This window comes from Cygnus olor, chromosome 15 (genome assembly GCF_009769625.2).
Source record: "Cygnus olor isolate bCygOlo1 chromosome 15, bCygOlo1.pri.v2, whole genome shotgun sequence".
Classification (NCBI taxonomy): Eukaryota; Metazoa; Chordata; class Aves; order Anseriformes; family Anatidae; genus Cygnus; species Cygnus olor.
Genome location: NC_049183.1, coordinates 16,692,836 through 16,708,201, shown reverse-complemented (window position 1 = coordinate 16,708,201; position 15,366 = coordinate 16,692,836). Strand labels below are relative to the sequence as shown.

The following is a 15,366-nucleotide window of genomic DNA, read 5'->3' as shown; positions in this document are numbered from 1 at the left end:
CCAGGGCTGTGTGTATGGCAGCGGGTGCCATGCCCCTGGCAGCAGCAGTGGGGCTGGGGGAGCGCTGAGCAGCGGCTGTCCCGATGCCGGGGTGTCCCCGTGCCCCCCCCCCCTCCATGTGCCGTTCCCACACATGCCTCCGGTGCTCCCCACGCTCTTCGGCACCGGGAAGATTTGTAACTGCAGCTCTGTTATCTGGATAATATCCTATTCATGTGGGGTTTAATAAATGAGATTTTAAAAATCCCTGCGTGAATTAACACGGGTTGCTATGGCGACGTGGGGCCCGATTTAGCAGAGTGGAGTAAGAGTTTGTGGGGCCCGGGCCGGCCGCAGCGCGCACCGCGTTCGCTTCCCGGGCATCCATAATTGATGAGGTTGTCTGAAAGTTACGCAAATCAGATGCAGGGATTTGGCAGCAAACTGTTTCCCTCCCTGTCCCCTCCTCCCTGGTGCTACCTCGAAGAATTGTAGTGACTTGGCGTTTTCACCTCGCCTCCCCAGCCTGGGTGCTGCGGGGCAGGACGGGGACCTGGAGCGTCCCCAGCAGGGTCTGTGCTGCAGCGTCCCCGTCCCAGGCCTTTGGGCAGCGGGAGATGGAGCTGCGCTGTGCTGGCAGGGGGGTCCCTCGGTGGTGGCATTTTGGAGCAGGCAGGCTCCTTCTCTGCGGGGTTGCTGCCACGCTCAGCTCATCCGCTTGGAAATGGCTTCTGCATGGCCCCCCAGTGCCGCGGGAGGGACCTCGAGCTGGGGCCGGGTCCCGCTGCCGAGCTTCTCCCACCCACCGTGCTGGGCGCTTTGCAAATCACTTCCACGTGTGGCAGGTTTGTGCAGCAGAGACATCCTCTCCCGTGTCCTCGTGTGCTGCAGGAGCTCTGGGTCCCTCTCTGGGGCTCCTGGGGCCGGGTGACCCGCGCTGCCTGGCCGGGCTCCGGAGCTGGGCACGGGGCTCACCACCCTTCGGGACGCTGCCATCCCATGGGGACTGCTCCTGGGCCACGAGCTGGGGCGCAGCTCCAGGCAGGAACGCTGCTTCGGCTGCCGTCCCGGCATGAAGGGGGCCAGCGGAGGCAGCCCGGGGCCAGAAGGCGGAAGCCAGGAGCCAGACCCTTCTGGGGTCCCGGGCAGGGCCCTGCCGTGCCGAGGGGCTGGGTGTGAGCGGGGCCCTGGGATGCAGCCCTTGTGGGAGGCCTCCTGCTCTCTGGCGCGTCCTCCTGCGCGGCGGCCAGTTAATTCCAGGGTTTTTTTGCCTGCATTTGATTGCATTAATAATCTCCTCTGATAACAGTATTTAATAAAACCAGGCTAATATGGCGCAGTTAGGAAATGTCTTTGACATTTTACAATTCAATTTCCATGCAGTAAAAGGCAGGGCAGCTGCAAATCCAATTGTGGTGCAGTGCACAGGGCGCGTGTGGCCGGCAGCCGCCGGAGCTGCCCGATTCCCCTCAGCCCTCCAGCAACACAGGAAACTTCCCCGGCCGGCAGCCGCTGCTAATGGCTCCCGCCGCTGCACGAGGCAGCCCCTGTGCGCTGCAGGGAGAGCCCGGGCACCGTCCAGCCGCCCTGGGCAGCGGGAGGACCCTACGTGTGCCACCGGCCTCCAGCGGGGCCAGGCTGGAAAGGGCTCTGGGGCCGGATCCTGCGGCAGCTCGGCCAAGTGCCCCTGGTGATGGTGCCGCGAGCCTCCGTCACTCGGCTGGACACTCTTCTCCCGCCCCCCCCGGCCCCCTCAGCACGGATTAAGGAGTGAAGTACGACGGGGGAGATGGCAGCGCATCCCCAACATGGGGCCCGAGGGGCCGGGTGGCTGCTGGGCTGCTGTGCCTAACGATGTGTCAGTGCTTCCCCAATAAACTTCTTTTCGGGGTTTATAACCTGCGTGTGAAACCTCGCGCCGAGCAGGGACTTGGCAGCTGGGAGCATGCCGACATGCGCCAAGTTTCCTTCCAGAGGGGGATTATTACTCAGCCCGGGGTGACATGTATTTATTTTACATTTTCTTGCATCTCTCTGGCTGGGCTGAGGCTGCCGGCACGAGCCCTCCCCTTCCCTCCTGCTCCCGTTTTGGGGCCGGCTGCGGGGCCTGGGCAGCAGGGAATGTGGGCCAGCGGCTCGGCGCCCAGCCCCAGGCTCCCTCACTGGCCTGGATTTCCTCACGGCAGTCCCGAATTCACCTGGTTTGACACCAATTAGCCCTTTGTCGGCGGCAAGGCCCCTTGTGCTGGGGCTTTCGCAGTGCTTCCCGCCCGGGGACCTTGCTGGCGGCCGCGCTGTGCTCCCGGTGCTCCCGGTGCCACCGTGCTCCCGGAGCAGCCGACGCTCGGTGGCGGGGCGGTGCCGCAGGGCACGGCCGGGACCGGGCTGCTCAGGAGGGTGCTGGTGCCGTGGGGGGCTCGGGGTCCGGCGGTGCCGCAGGGCCGGGTGCTGCGGCCCCAGCTCCCCCTCCACAGCCGCCGTGCGGTTTCCCGTAGCCAGCCTGGCGTCTGGCTTTCTGCTGCTCCGGCTGCACTCCCTTTAACCCTTCCCTTCCCTCCCCAGTCGCCGGGAAGGGCTGCAAGCACCTCTGAGGCTCGGTGCCCCCAGGTGCTCCCAGCCCTCCCCGCTCCCCTGTGCCTGCGGGGCCCTGCGGGTGGCTGCACGTGCGTGATGAGGCCGCGAGGCAGCCCCGGCCGTGGCGATGCCCGTGGATGTGGCTGCGTGGCAGTGCCAGGGCCCAGCGGGTGCCAGTGGGGCAGTGGGTGCAGTGGGAGCCCACCCCAGTGCCGTGTCCGTGGGGTTCTCGGTTTGCAGACACGCGGCAGGCGGGGGCTGCGGTCCCACCAGCGGCGTGGGGCTGGGGGGCAGCGTGGCTGTGGGGCGAGGCTGGGGCTGTGCCCACGGTTTGCTGCCGTGCTCTTCCTGCTGGTGCAGGTTTGGGGAGCAGGCTGTGCCCGAGGGCTGGGGCTGCTGTCCCTCTTGCTGGGCGCTCACCACAAACCCACTCCGCACTCGCTTTGCCACGCTGGGCGGCTAAAGGTGCCTTTCACAAGCATTCAAAGCACCGTCGGGAGAGCACTAAAGAGTGAATTTGCTGATATTTAATGGCTGGTCTGTGTTACTGCTGGGCCAGGCTCCTGCAGGCGAGGAAAAGGGGTTGGGAATCAAAAACTGCTTGTGCTCTGCTTGGACACCGCTGCCCCGTGGCTCCATCCCTGCTTTGTTCCGCGGCTCCAGACGAGTGTGCCGGGAGGCTGTGCTGTGCCAGGCCAGTCACCGAGCTGGTGGGCAGCACCAGCACCCACCTCTGCCCCGATCACCGTCCTGCCTGCAGTGGGGACACGAGCAGGACTTGCTTTCCTGGCCCTCCTCGCCCTGAGGGCTGCAGGCAGCACAGCCTGCCCGGCAAGGGCCCGATGCTGCCGGCGGGTCGGCTCCTCGTGCCAGGCTGAGAGGGATCTTTAAGCTGTAATGAAATGTTAATAGTATTTTCCAACTCAATACGGGAGTAGAAAATGAGGTGTTTAACACCGGGCTCTGCAGCGACAGGAGCAATCAGCCTGAAAAATGGGAAGTCAGGGACGCAGTGCCGGCCTCGGCACAGCCTGCTGCTCCAGCACCAGTGACGGATGGATGCCGTGCCCGGGGCGAGCCGCACGGCTGGGGGAGCACGGTGCCGGCACGCTGGGGGTGAGCGGCTGGTGGGGGAGTGCCCGCTCTGCCCACGTCTCCTTGGGCCCTGCCAGCAAGGTCGCTGCGGCCGCCGGGTGAGAGCTGGGCCCTCGCAGAGGGCATGGAGGTGGTGGCGGGGCTGCTGCGCCCTGGGTGCTGGGGCTGCTGGGACCCCGGCTCTGTGCTCTGCATTGGCCCGAGTCAGCCCGAGACAGAGCAGGTTGGGGTCAGTGTGCAGCCACCGTGGGTGCTGCCTCTCTCTCTGCTGCCCTCTGTGCCCCCGGCTGGCTGCTCTGCACGGGCTCTGCTCTGCCAGCCTGCCTGTGTGCCCCTGTGCACGTGTGTGCACGCATGTGCCCGTGTGCAGCCATGTGCACCCCGTGTGCGTGTATCCATCAGCCTCCCTGGGCATCATGTACCCCTGCACATCCCTGTGCGTCCGTGTGCACCGTGTGCATGTGTGTGCATGCCCTGTCCCTGTGCGTCCATGTGCATCCTTGTGCATGTGTGTGCATGCCCTGCCCCTGTGCGTCCATGTGCATCCTTGTGCATGTGTGTGCATGCCCTGCCCCTGTGCGTCCATGTGCATCCTTGTGCATGTGTGTGCATGCCCTGCCCCTGTGCGTCCATGTGCATCCTTGTGCATGTGTGTGCATGCCCTGTCCCTGTGCGTCCATGTGCACCACATGCCTGTGGCTGTCTCCGCCGGCCGCATCAGCAGCGCCTCCTCCTTGGCCTGGCGTGGGGCTCGGCGCTGGGGACGGCTCTCAGCGGCAGCCGCCGGCTGATACCTTCCAGATGTGGCTGTCGGGAGCCCGGCTCCGCGCCGCCTCCTCACCGAGGCCCACGTAGGTTTGGGTCCGTTCCTGGCGGAGCGGCTGGAGCGCACAAAGCAGCGCCTGCCCGGCTCCTGCATTGCAGCTGGGCTGTTTACGGCGTGCTCCTCGCGGCTCTGTGCTGCTCGTCAGCATCTCTTCTTCCGGCTGTCTCTGCTCCGGCGTTCGCAGACCCTGAGATTGTCTCTCAGTAAGCCCTCCCCGCCTGGCTCCCCAGCCAGCTCCCTCCCAGCACGCGCTGTGCCGGGGACACTGGGCACACTGGGAGCAGGTCCGTGAGCCCTGTCCTTGCCCCGCAGCGCTGCGAGGCCGTGAGGAGCAGCGTGCCCCTGCAGCCGGCTGCCCCGGGTGGCTGCACAGCATCCCCCGGCTGCACAGCACCACCCGGCTGCACGTCCCCATGCTGCGCCCGCCTGGCCGCAGTGCTGCGGGCGTGTGGTGGGCACAGGGCGGTCAGCAGCGCTGGGGGAAGTGCACCAGGCTGCCGTGTGGACAAGGACAGATGACGGCACTCCAGGCACTGTTTAAAATAGCCCCCAGGGCCTGCTTTAGCAGGGCATGGTCTGGGAGCTCGGGTCCCAGCCCCGCAGCGGTGCGGAGTTCCCTGTTACTTACCTGGGCTCTCTGCACGCACACAGGCACAGGCTCTGTGTCTGCCAGGGAGCTCCCCAGCACTTTCCAGCAATGCCTGGGCTGCAGCTGGATTCGTGGGAGGCCAGATGATAGCAAGGGTCATTAGTTAATGATGCTCCAAGATACACAAAGATCCTGGTCCCTTTCTGCAGCCCAGCGGGGCTGGGGCTGGACCTCCTGGCACTCCTTGGCCCAGGGAAGGAGGCGAGGGACGGGGATAAGGTGAGGGAACAGGGACAGGGACAGGCAGGGCCATGTCTGCCCCGGGGTGCAGGCAAGCGGTACCAGCACCTTCCCTTCTCCGCTGCCCCAGCCCTGACCCAGGCGTGCTCGTCTGCCCCCACCCCCAGCGCGCGGCAGCCTCGCCGTGTTGGCGGTGCCTCCTTCCAGCCGGTGTGATTACTGAAAATTACCTGTTTGACATCGCCCCGGAGCTGGGAGAATAGACTTTCAATTAAGGCTCCGTGAAAACAGCACCAGCACGGATTTCAGCGGAGCCAGGGGTGGGCGTGCGGCTGGCGTGGGGCCGGCAGGGCGCTGCAGAGCCTCGTGCCCCCCCTGCGGCACGCGGTGCTGGGACCGCCACCTCGCCGCCCTGCCCATGCTGCTGCTGCCCTCCCCACGGCCCCGGGCACGCGGGGTGACAGCAGGGTGACAGCAGGGTGACAACAGGGTGACAGCAGTGCCGGTGACACACGGCACCGCGCGGCAGGGGTCAGGTGAGGATACGTCCTGGTGGCGCGAGGGAGCGGGGATGCTCACGGAGCTGCTGCTGAGCACCTCTGCCCCGGCACGGCTCTGGTGGGCACCACAGGGTCTCATGAGGGGAGGATCTGAGGTTTGGCACGGCCACGGTCAAGGTGGCTGGGTCTGGCCCCAGCTGTTGAGCAGCTTGGTTCTGCACTGGGTGTCCCCCGGTCCCCTCCGCCTGTCTCTCTGCGCTCCATCCTCCCCCATCGGTGCCATCCCTGCCTGCCCTGGCGGCCTGGAGGGACAGCCCGTCCTTCCTCCCTTTGGTTCTGAAAGTTGCCTTTTTATAAAAAATACAAAGGAGTCCCCGCTGCCTCTTGAAAGCTGCATTTAAGTTGCTTCATTCTGGCCCCAGGGGACAGCCCTGCGCTGCTGCAGCACCGTGACTCAGGCTGCCACGGCCTATTGATTTTGAAGTGCAGATTTCTCGGCTCCCCAGGGAAGGCTCCGCGCGACGGCCGGGGCATCCGGAGCAATCCGTGCCCATGGCCAGGGCGGCCCCACGCTGCCCCCCGGCCTCACCCTGGAGCCGTTTTTCCCTGGGGAGAGCCCTGCTGCACCCAGCCACTCTGCAGCCACCGCAGCCCTCCTGCACCCGGTGCCTGGTCCCTGCCGTGCCACGGCATCGGGTTGAGCATGGGCCCCACAGCACCCTGGTAAGGGGAAGGAGGGACTCCCCGTGAGAGCTGTGGGTCCCTCACATGCTGAGCACGGGGCCAGCATCCCCTAAAGCACCCGGGGATTTGGAGAACAGCTTGTGACGGGCAGTGGGATCCAGCTGTGGTGAGCACTGGATGTCGCTGTGACAGGCAGTTATCCAGCTGTGCTGGGCAGTTGTTGTCCAGCTGCGGCGAGCAGGGGCTGTGCCGCTGTGCTGGGCGGCTGTCACCCAGCTGTGGTGGGCACCGAGCACCCAGCTGCAGTGGGTCCGTCCCGGCCCTGCTCCTCTTTGCCCCAGGCAACCCCTTCCTGTGCAGCCAGCATGAGAGCCCTGCTTCAATCGCATCTCGCCAGCAGCCCGCGAGCTTCCCGGTGCATTATTTATACAGTCAACATTGATCAGGAGATGATAATGGCTTCATTAGCATCTCAGCATAGCGCGGGGCTCGGTGCTTGGCACGACCTTGGCTGCAGGAGTACAGGCACGTTGCTGTCGGACAGCAGCGAGGAGCGGCTCCCCCCGGCACAGCCTGCGGTGTCCCGGTCCTCGCTGGGCACGTCCCCGTCACCTCCGCGAGTTCCCCGGGGGCACACGCGTGAGCAGAGCACGTGGCCACACGTTCTGGCCACGCGCGTGCCCGTGGGGACCCAGTGACACAGAGCGAGTAGGACTGCTCTTGCCAGGGCTCCTCGTGCAACGCGAGCTTCCAGCACCCGTTGTTGGCGTGGCACTCGTCAGCAGGGATATAATTAAGAGCAGCTATTTTGGATGCTTCCTTTATCTGGCAGCTCACAGCGATGTCACTGCAGGATCCCCCCGCACCCTCTGAAGTTGGTGCCGTGATCTTCGGATGGGAACGTGGTGCCTGGGGGACCTGGCCAGGCTGGGGTCGGGCACACGGAGCTGTGGGCACCCTGCGGGGTCACCCCGTCGCCCCCCGGCTCATTAGCGGCTGCCGAGGCGGCAAGGCGGGGGGGGGCAGCCGCGGCTTTCCCCTCATTAGGTGGCTGTTGATTTCGCGGAGGTTGGAGCCATCTGCTCGGTGCAGACTCCCGCTCCCCGCGAGCTGGCACGCCGCGGCCACCCAGCCCTGCCGGGGGGAGCGGGCCAGGGCGCCTGCGTGCCGCGGTGCCGCTGCGCTCCGTGCGCTTCGGCAGCGGGGGCCTGGCCGGGAGCCCCCGGGACCCCGGCCGGGATCGATCGCTGCTGGCGCTGTGCTGGCTGTGAGTGCAGGGGGTTGGCAGGCGGGCACGCTGACGGGAAGGGAGAGGAGCCCCCGGGCAGGGCTGTGCGCTGAGGCCCTGTGGTGCCCGGTCCTGTGCGCAGCGGGGCTGGAACAGGCAGGCCGGGGGGTTCCCCTGGCATGCACCAGGGTGCCAGCAGCCAGGCACGGCACTGGGAGGTCCAGGCGATGCGTGGCTGGGTGCTGGGGCCCAGCAGCGTGGCTCCCCCCAGCACATCCAGCCCTGCCCGTGCGTCGCCCCCATCACGGGCATCCTGCCCTGCGGGAGCGTGCGGGGCCGAGAGAATGGGGCCGGGCAGGGGAGCGCGCCTCCGCCGCCGCACGCCGGGCTCTGAATTCAAGCGTGCATTTAGCTACTGCGATCCCGTCGCTTAAGTAAAGGCATTTATGGGAGTAGTAGCTGGGATTAGCTCCCCGAGGCGGTGTTTACACGCAGCAGACTCTGTTTATAGTCGGTGTCTATGGCAGATGTCTGCGTCTCTCTGTGTGCACAGCAATCTCTGGCTGGGGACGGACCGGCAGTGCCGGGGCTCGGATCCCGGAGCAGCGCAGTTCCCTCCCCTGGAGCAGCTGATCTCGTCCTGCCCTTCCTGCCAGGCACTGCCAGGCCCCTCGGGACTCTGTGGGGTGCACACTGCTCGTGACGGCCCAACCACCACTCGAGCAGCCCCCAGGAAGCAAAGAGTTGGGGTGCCCCAAGGGCAGGGCTGGGCTCGCTTGTTCTGAGCAAGGCCCCAGCGCTGGGGGTGCCACTGTCCCTCTGTGCTGCAACACGTGCCCAGGGCCCTGGCCTCCACACCACGCGAGCAGGACAGGACAGCGCTCGGTGCCCACGGGTGCCTGGTGCTCTCTGTCGCTGCTCCGGTGGCCCTGGCAGGGAGGAGAGCTGGGGATGTGCCGCGCGGGTGAGATGCCAGGGAGGCGGCAGCAGGCTCAGCGGCCGTGCAGGAGCTGTGCTCTCCTCCCCGTCTGCCCATCGCCTTTTGTGTCCGGTATTTTTAATTGGCAGTGTTCTCGGCTTCCTCTCCTCTCCCTCGTTAGATGGAATTTTCCTGGTTCTTCCATGCCGTTAATGAGCGCTCTCATGTCTCGCCCCCTCCAAGCAGGCCGCGCATCCCGGGCTGCAAATCCAGGAGCGTGCTTGGGGCGCTCCCCAGGATGCCCACCCTGCTCCCCGGGGTGCCCGTCCTGCTCCCCAGGCCTCTGGGAGCTGTGAGCACCCGGCCGTGTTGTGCTATGCCCCGTGCCAGGGTGTGCCATCAGCCAGACCCCTGACCAGGAGGGGGGCAGCCTCTGCACCAGGCAAGCGTGCTGCTTTGTTACAGGAGGGGATAACTGCAGGCCTGCGGGGCCACACGGCCACATGGGCTTTGCTTGAGGCCCCTGGGGAGCCTTGGTGGTGTGACCTGCACACTGCTGCTGCCTGCCCTGCCCTGCCTGGGGCTGGGACGCTGCCGGTGCAAAGCCCCCGTCCATCAGGGGCCCCGGTGCTGGCGCGGGCGCGGGGCTGGTGCTCTGCAGGAGATGGAGCTGCGCCGGCTCTTGCCATCTGGGGCCGTGGCGGGGGCGGCGGGGGTGCCAGCCACTCTCCGTGTGAGCCGTCCGTGTGAGCTGTCGGTGTGAGCTGTCGGTGCGAGATCTGTCCGTGTGAGCCATCCGTGTGAGCTCTCCGTGCTGCCGTCTGCACCTCAACACGCCACGGGGCGCATGGTGGCTTGCAGCACCCCAGGGTGCTGCACCCTGGAGGCACAGAAGCACTGGCTGCTCCCTCCGGGGACACTGGCAGCCACCTGAACAACTGGCACCCACGTAAGGACGTTTTCCCATCAGCGTGAGCTGTACCTCGGCTGCGTGTGAGGCCGAGAAGCCGCGCTGGGGCCCGAGCTCTCCGCAGCGCTGCCGAGGCGAGGCGGGTGCAGGCGGGCTCGCGGTGCGCACGGCCGCTGCCAGGGTTTTAACGAAAGTCAAACCGCTGCGCGGCTGGAAGTCACTGACTAAGCACTTGGCACGAGCATTTATTGAAGTGCTAAACAGATTTTGGCAGCAGCAGCCTCTTCTGCAGGTGCAGGGAGAAGAGTTCCTCCGCTATGGTTTATTCAGCTCGCTCGGCCGATGCTTTTTTGGACGGAGCTGGGGGCTGCCACGGGTGCAGCCCGGGCTCTGCGTGACACCACCCAGCCTGGGGACAGGGCTGCTGCTCTGCGCGTCCCCACAGGCTGCCCAGCAGCCCCCGGTGGGGTGGGGACAGAGGTGACACGGCAGCCGGCCTCCCCGCACTGCTGCTCCCTGCCTCCAGCCGGAGGGATGAGCTGCTGCGTCCTCGGGGAGCTGTGTCCCTGATTTGGGTTTAAAGAAGGCACTTTGGGCCTTAATAGCAGATAATTAGGAACTGCTGGTGGGGAAATTAGCCTGTGCCAGTCCCAGCTGGGATCGCAGAGTGGGTGCAGGGGGATCAGCGTAGCAGGGTGCGGCAGCCTGTGCTGCCGATCCCCAGGGGAAGCCCCTCGCCGGGAGCAGCCCGTGGGAGAGGGCAGGCACCGCGGCCCCGCTGCCGCCCGTCTGTCCGTCCATCTGTCCTGCAAGGGCAGCGAGTGGGGCCCGTCTCAGGGCCAGGGCTGAAGACTGGAGCCAGTTTTGGGCGCGGGGCCGCTCCTGCACCCGCGCCAGCGCGCCGCCTTTGTCCGCCGGCGATTTGCATCGCGGAGGGCGGCTCGGCCCCTCTCCCAGGAGCAGCTCATTGGGGCGGCAGCGGGCAGCAGAAGCGGCCCTGGGCACCTCTCCACCGGCCCTGAATGGCACCTTTGTTGGGGAGCCTGGCGGCAGCCCTGGGCTGCCGGGCACCCGCTCGGCCCCGGTGCTGAGGCCGTGCCGCCAGCAGCGCCCAGCCCTTCCCGGGGATGCTGCAGCGGGGATGGGGCACGGGGGCTGCCGCCACCCTGGGGTCTGGCTGCTCTGACGTGGGGGTTTTTGCTGGAGGCCTTCACTAATGTGTTTAACTGGTGCGTGCTGCCGGGGCGAGGGGGCTGCCCTGTCACAGGGGACATGGTCTGCTGGTGGCGTGGCTGCTGGGAGGGGGCAAGCGGGGCTGTGTGGGGCTTGCTCGGTGGTGTCCCGTCCCTCCCCACGCCATGGGGACCCCGCGGTGCCCCTGCTCATCCCGCAGCCACCCCATTGCCCTGCGCGCCAGGAGGAGAGGCTGGGAACCTGACGGATGGACGCTGCTCTTTGTTGCTATTCCGAAGACGTCCTCCTTATCTATCACCCGTCGGCACCGGGCTGCGCTGCTGTTAGCACATGTACCGCTCGTTGGGCTGTCTGCCCGCTGATGGAGCGCACGAGGGAGCCGCCGCCGGGGCACGCAGAGCCCGCTGCCTCCGCGTGGGCAGGGAGAAACTTCTCCCAAAGCCCAGCACCACCCGCAGCACGTGTCCCTTTGCAGGGCCGGCTCCTGCCTGCCCCGTGGAGCCCAGCCCTGCCGGCAGCTCTCCTGGGGAGGCGGCAGGCGGCGGGGATGGAGCCCTGGAGCCCTCACAGGCTGTGTGGGCACAGGCTGGCAGAGCCTGGTCCCCATCTCCAGGCACCTCATCTGCATGCACCTGGCCCCGTCTGTGCCGCATGGACGGGGATTTAGAATTCAATCAGGGCTTTACGTGCTCGGAGGAGCCGTGACTGCTCAGGCACCGACTTTACTTGCTCATGGTCCCTGCTGCTGCAGTGAGACCTGCCCTGTGCTGCAGTGAGGGGACAGGGCAGGGTCTGGGGGCACCACGCTGCCCTGGGCACAGCCACCCCCAGCCCTTCTCCTGCCCCCAGCCCTCAAAGCAGGTAGGTGGGTGCCGAGAGCCCCTGGTGCGTGGAGCAGAGTGCCCTGCCAGGGCTGGGGACTCTGCTCCAGGCCGCTGGCACGTGCAGATGCCCGCGGTGGGACAGCAGGAGCTGCTCGCCGCCTGCACCTGGCGGGCGTCCCGCTGTGCCCCGGTTTGCTGACACAGCATTTTGTGCCGTGTAATTGAATATCGCGCTCAGATGCTGATAAGGAGAAGTGGAGCTCGCAGCAGGAGCCAGGCCCCGGCAGCCCCAGGGCGCAAGGAGCGGCTCCTCTGCTCTGCTCTCTCCTTCTCTGGCTGAAATGGCCCCTTCCAGAGCCCTGCCTGCCATCGAGCGCCTGTCCCCCAGCGCCTGTCCCCTGCACGCTTCCAGGGAGCGGGCTGCCTGCCCCTCCTCTCCACCAGCCCTTCAGCAGCCACGTCCCGCTGGCAGGGGGACAGGGATGGGAACGTGCTGCTGCCGCCTGCAGCCAGCCTGGGGATGCGGCTCCGGGGCAGGAGGCAGCTGGGTGACGTGGGGACACCCCGGGGCCTGGGGTCCCCGCTCCTCCCAGGGCTTCTGGGGGTGTTGCAGGGGCTGCAGCTCTGCCCGGCCTTTGGCCTCGCTCCTCTTCCTGCCAGGCTGCCTGCTGAAGGTGCAGGGCGCCCCGGTGCCCACAGCAGGGCTCGGAGGTGTCCCCACATCCCCTGCTCCCAGGCACTGCGTGGGTCCCCGGCCCGTGGCCCTGCGCCAGGGATGCAAGGAAAAGCACTTTCACTGAAAAGCCTGACTGGCGTTTGTGGGTAAATCTTATGTAAATCTGGCTCCATCCATCTTCGCTGTGCTAATTGGATTGCTCTGAGGGGCTTAATTTCCTCACGCCTTCACCGGGAGTCAGACTCGGGGCAGCGGGGCGCTGGGCTGCACGGGGCAGGGCAGCAGGGCCGCAGGCGGTGCGGGGCTGGGGGCATCACAGGGGTCCTGCAGGGTGAGGGAACAGGGAAAGGAAACCCAGGAAAACCCCACACCAGCCCTAGGGCTGCCAGCGTGTGGTGGCGGGCAGAGCAGCAGCGCTCGGTCCCCTTCACCCCGAAGCCTGGGGCTACAGCCAGCCAACCCGTGGGACAGGGGGCAAAGCCCTCCTGCAGCTGCGCCACGCTCCCTGGCACCCAGCCCGTGCCCCTCTGCCCCCTCTCTAACGGGCTTTCCCCTCTCCCTCTCCCAGAGCTCCTCGGATCCGCGAAGAGAGTCAACGTCAACTTCCAGGACACTGACGGGTGAGTGGGAGCCCTGCTCCCGGGGAGTGTGCCCTGGGGTGTGTGTGCCCTGGGCTGTGCGTGCCCTGGGGTGTGTATGCTATGGGGTGTGCGTGCCCTGGGGTGCAGCGAGCAGGGGGGGTGTGCCCCAGGGACGTGCACTGCAGGGTGCAGCTGCGGGGTGCATCCCCAGGGGTGTGCCAGGCTCCCTGGTGCGATGCAGCGGATGTGCCGGTGCCTGTGCCCCCCACGTGTGCAGGTGGGGTTGCACGTAGCCGCTGCGGGCACCAGGGGAGGCGAGAGCTGACGGGGAGCCGAGGCGCTGTGCTCCTGCACCTCGCCCCAGGCAGTGCACGTGGGAGCAGCCATCCCCGCTGCCCGCCGTGCATCGGCCCCGCCAGCCCGCACGTGTGCGTGTGCATGCACGGGTGGGTGCAGGCAAGCGTGCGGATGCGCAGCTGAGCGTGCGTGTGCATGCAAGCGTGTCTGTGTGGGCAAGCGCGCGTGCGGGGCCATGGCAGCGCGTGGGCACGCTTGCCAGCACCGGGGCGGGCGCATGGCACTGGCTGCGTGGGCAGGACGGGGGCCGCGTCCCCCAGTGCCCCCCCTTGCACACTTGCACAGGGGCTGAGCATCATGGCAGGGCTGGGGCAGCAGGGGGGAGCTGCCTGCACCCTGCCTGCACCCTGCCTGCAGCTCCCAGCCAGCTTGGGGGGTCAGGAGCGGCCTTGCAGCAGGCAGCGTCCTCCTGCACAGCTGTCCCCGGTGCTGTCTCAGTTTCCCCATCTCTGCCACGTTTGCTGGTCCGCAGGCTGGCGAGCGGCATGCGGGTGTCCCCGTGCTCGCAGGGGACGCGGGGCCCTGCAGATGGCCCTGCCGTGCATGGGAGAAGCCCCCGAGGCAGCCCGGGGGCGGGGGGGGTGGCTGTGATTTGCACCATCTTGAGCCGATCTGAACGGGGCGCTGGAGCGGAAAACGCTGACATTTGCAGGCAGACGCTGGGGATCGGCCTCCTGAGCGAGCTGTCTGCTCTCATCGCAGCTCCGGTGGGGGAGCGAGCGGGGAGCGGCGGGCGGCGGGGCCACGGTGCCCAGAGCACGCTGTCGGGTGGGGACACGTCCCCGCTCCGCTGGGGGTCCCGGTGATGGGGGTGTGACGGGATCCCTGTCCCACCGCCCACCTTTGGGTCCGGGGGTCCCCAGGGCCAGGAGGTCCTGCTGGGGCCCGCAGCCTGTTCCCCAGCTCTGGTGGCAGCGGGCAGCCCCGGGGAGGGCCCGGGGGCGCCGTGCACGACCAGGGCCTGGAGCAGCAGGGCGGTGGGCGCGAGCGCAGCCGTGCGGAGGATGCCGCTGCCGCGAGAAGCAAGTAGGTCAGCTCCTGCCGGGAGCCTCCCGGCTTGGCGGCGCTGCGTGGAAGCAGAGCAGGGTGCAGCGCAGCGGGGCGAGGGGCTTTCCCAGCCCCCCCGGGGGGGTTGGTACGGGGCAGGGGCACCGCGGCCATCTGGCAGCCTGCCACCCCCCACCCCCCACCCCGCACCAGTGCCCACAGTCGCATCGCCTGGGCCAGGCTGGGGGAAGTGGGTCAGCGGCGGGGGCACCACCCTGGCGCCAGCCCCCCGGTGCCTGCCCCTTCCCCAGCGGTGCCTGGCCCTTTGCCTCCAGCCCCTTGGGTGTGCAGCAGCCGCAGGGAAGTGCCTCGGGTGCTTGGGTCTTGCTCCAGCACCCCGCAAACCAGCCCCACCAGCCCCCGCTCCTGTGGTGCACATGCCCGTGGTTTCCCCCGATGGCCACGGCCGTGTCCCACCACACCAGGCCACGAGCCTGTCCTGGGGCTGCGGCACCCCAGGAGAAGCTAAATAAAGCTAAAAAATGCTGAGCAAAGCTAAATAAAGTGGCTCAGCTGAGGCTCTCTGAGTGCCTGCAGACGGCACAGCACCACGGCACGCATGCATGGCGGGAGACAGCGTGGGCACCCTGGGGTGCTGCAGGGGGTGCAGGCTGGAGGGGGCCACAGCCCCCTGACGCCGCGACCTGTCCCCAGATTCTCTGCCCTGCACCATGCGGCGCTCAACGGGAACACCGAGCTCATCTCGCTGCTGCTGGAGGCACAGGCTGCGGTGGACATCAAGGACAACAAAGGCGAGTGCCCGGGGCCGCGTCACCCCGAGGCTGGTGTGCAGGGCAGAGCGAGCGCTGGGTGCCCTGTGCCTGGCTGCCGGCGCACCGGGGTGGGAGGTGAGGGAGGCCCCTTGCTGGGACGTGGGGGCTGCATCCCCTGCGGGGTCCTGGCCGGTGCCCCTGGCCCTGCGCCCCTTGGCAGGCCGTGTCCAGGGGAGTTATTTGCTCACTGCCTGCTCGTCCTGCCCGCCCGCAGGCATGCGGCCCCTGCACTACGCGGCTTGGCAAGGCAAGAAGGAGCCCATGAAAATGGTGCTGAAGGCAGGGTCCTCCGTGAACATCCCGTCGGACGAGGGACAGATCCCCCTGCACCTGGCGGCACAGCACGGGCACTACGACGTGGTACAGCGGG

The 15,366-nt window shown here is 67.4% G+C and overlaps 1 protein-coding gene across 2 annotated transcripts in view; it reads left to right on the top strand.

The window, feature by feature from the left end:
• The window catches only part of CASKIN1 (CASK interacting protein 1), a 32,578-nt gene that overhangs the window by 2,119 nt on the left and 15,093 nt on the right, over positions 1-15,366 (top strand). For both annotated transcript variants that reach the window (XM_040574258.1, XM_040574259.1), the window contains exons 2-4: positions 12,807-12,858; positions 14,878-14,975; positions 15,211-15,356. In XM_040574258.1, the coding sequence (XP_040430192.1) occupies positions 12,807-12,858; positions 14,878-14,975; positions 15,211-15,356 (296 nt within the window). The remainder of the gene's footprint in view (positions 1-12,806; positions 12,859-14,877; positions 14,976-15,210; positions 15,357-15,366) is intronic.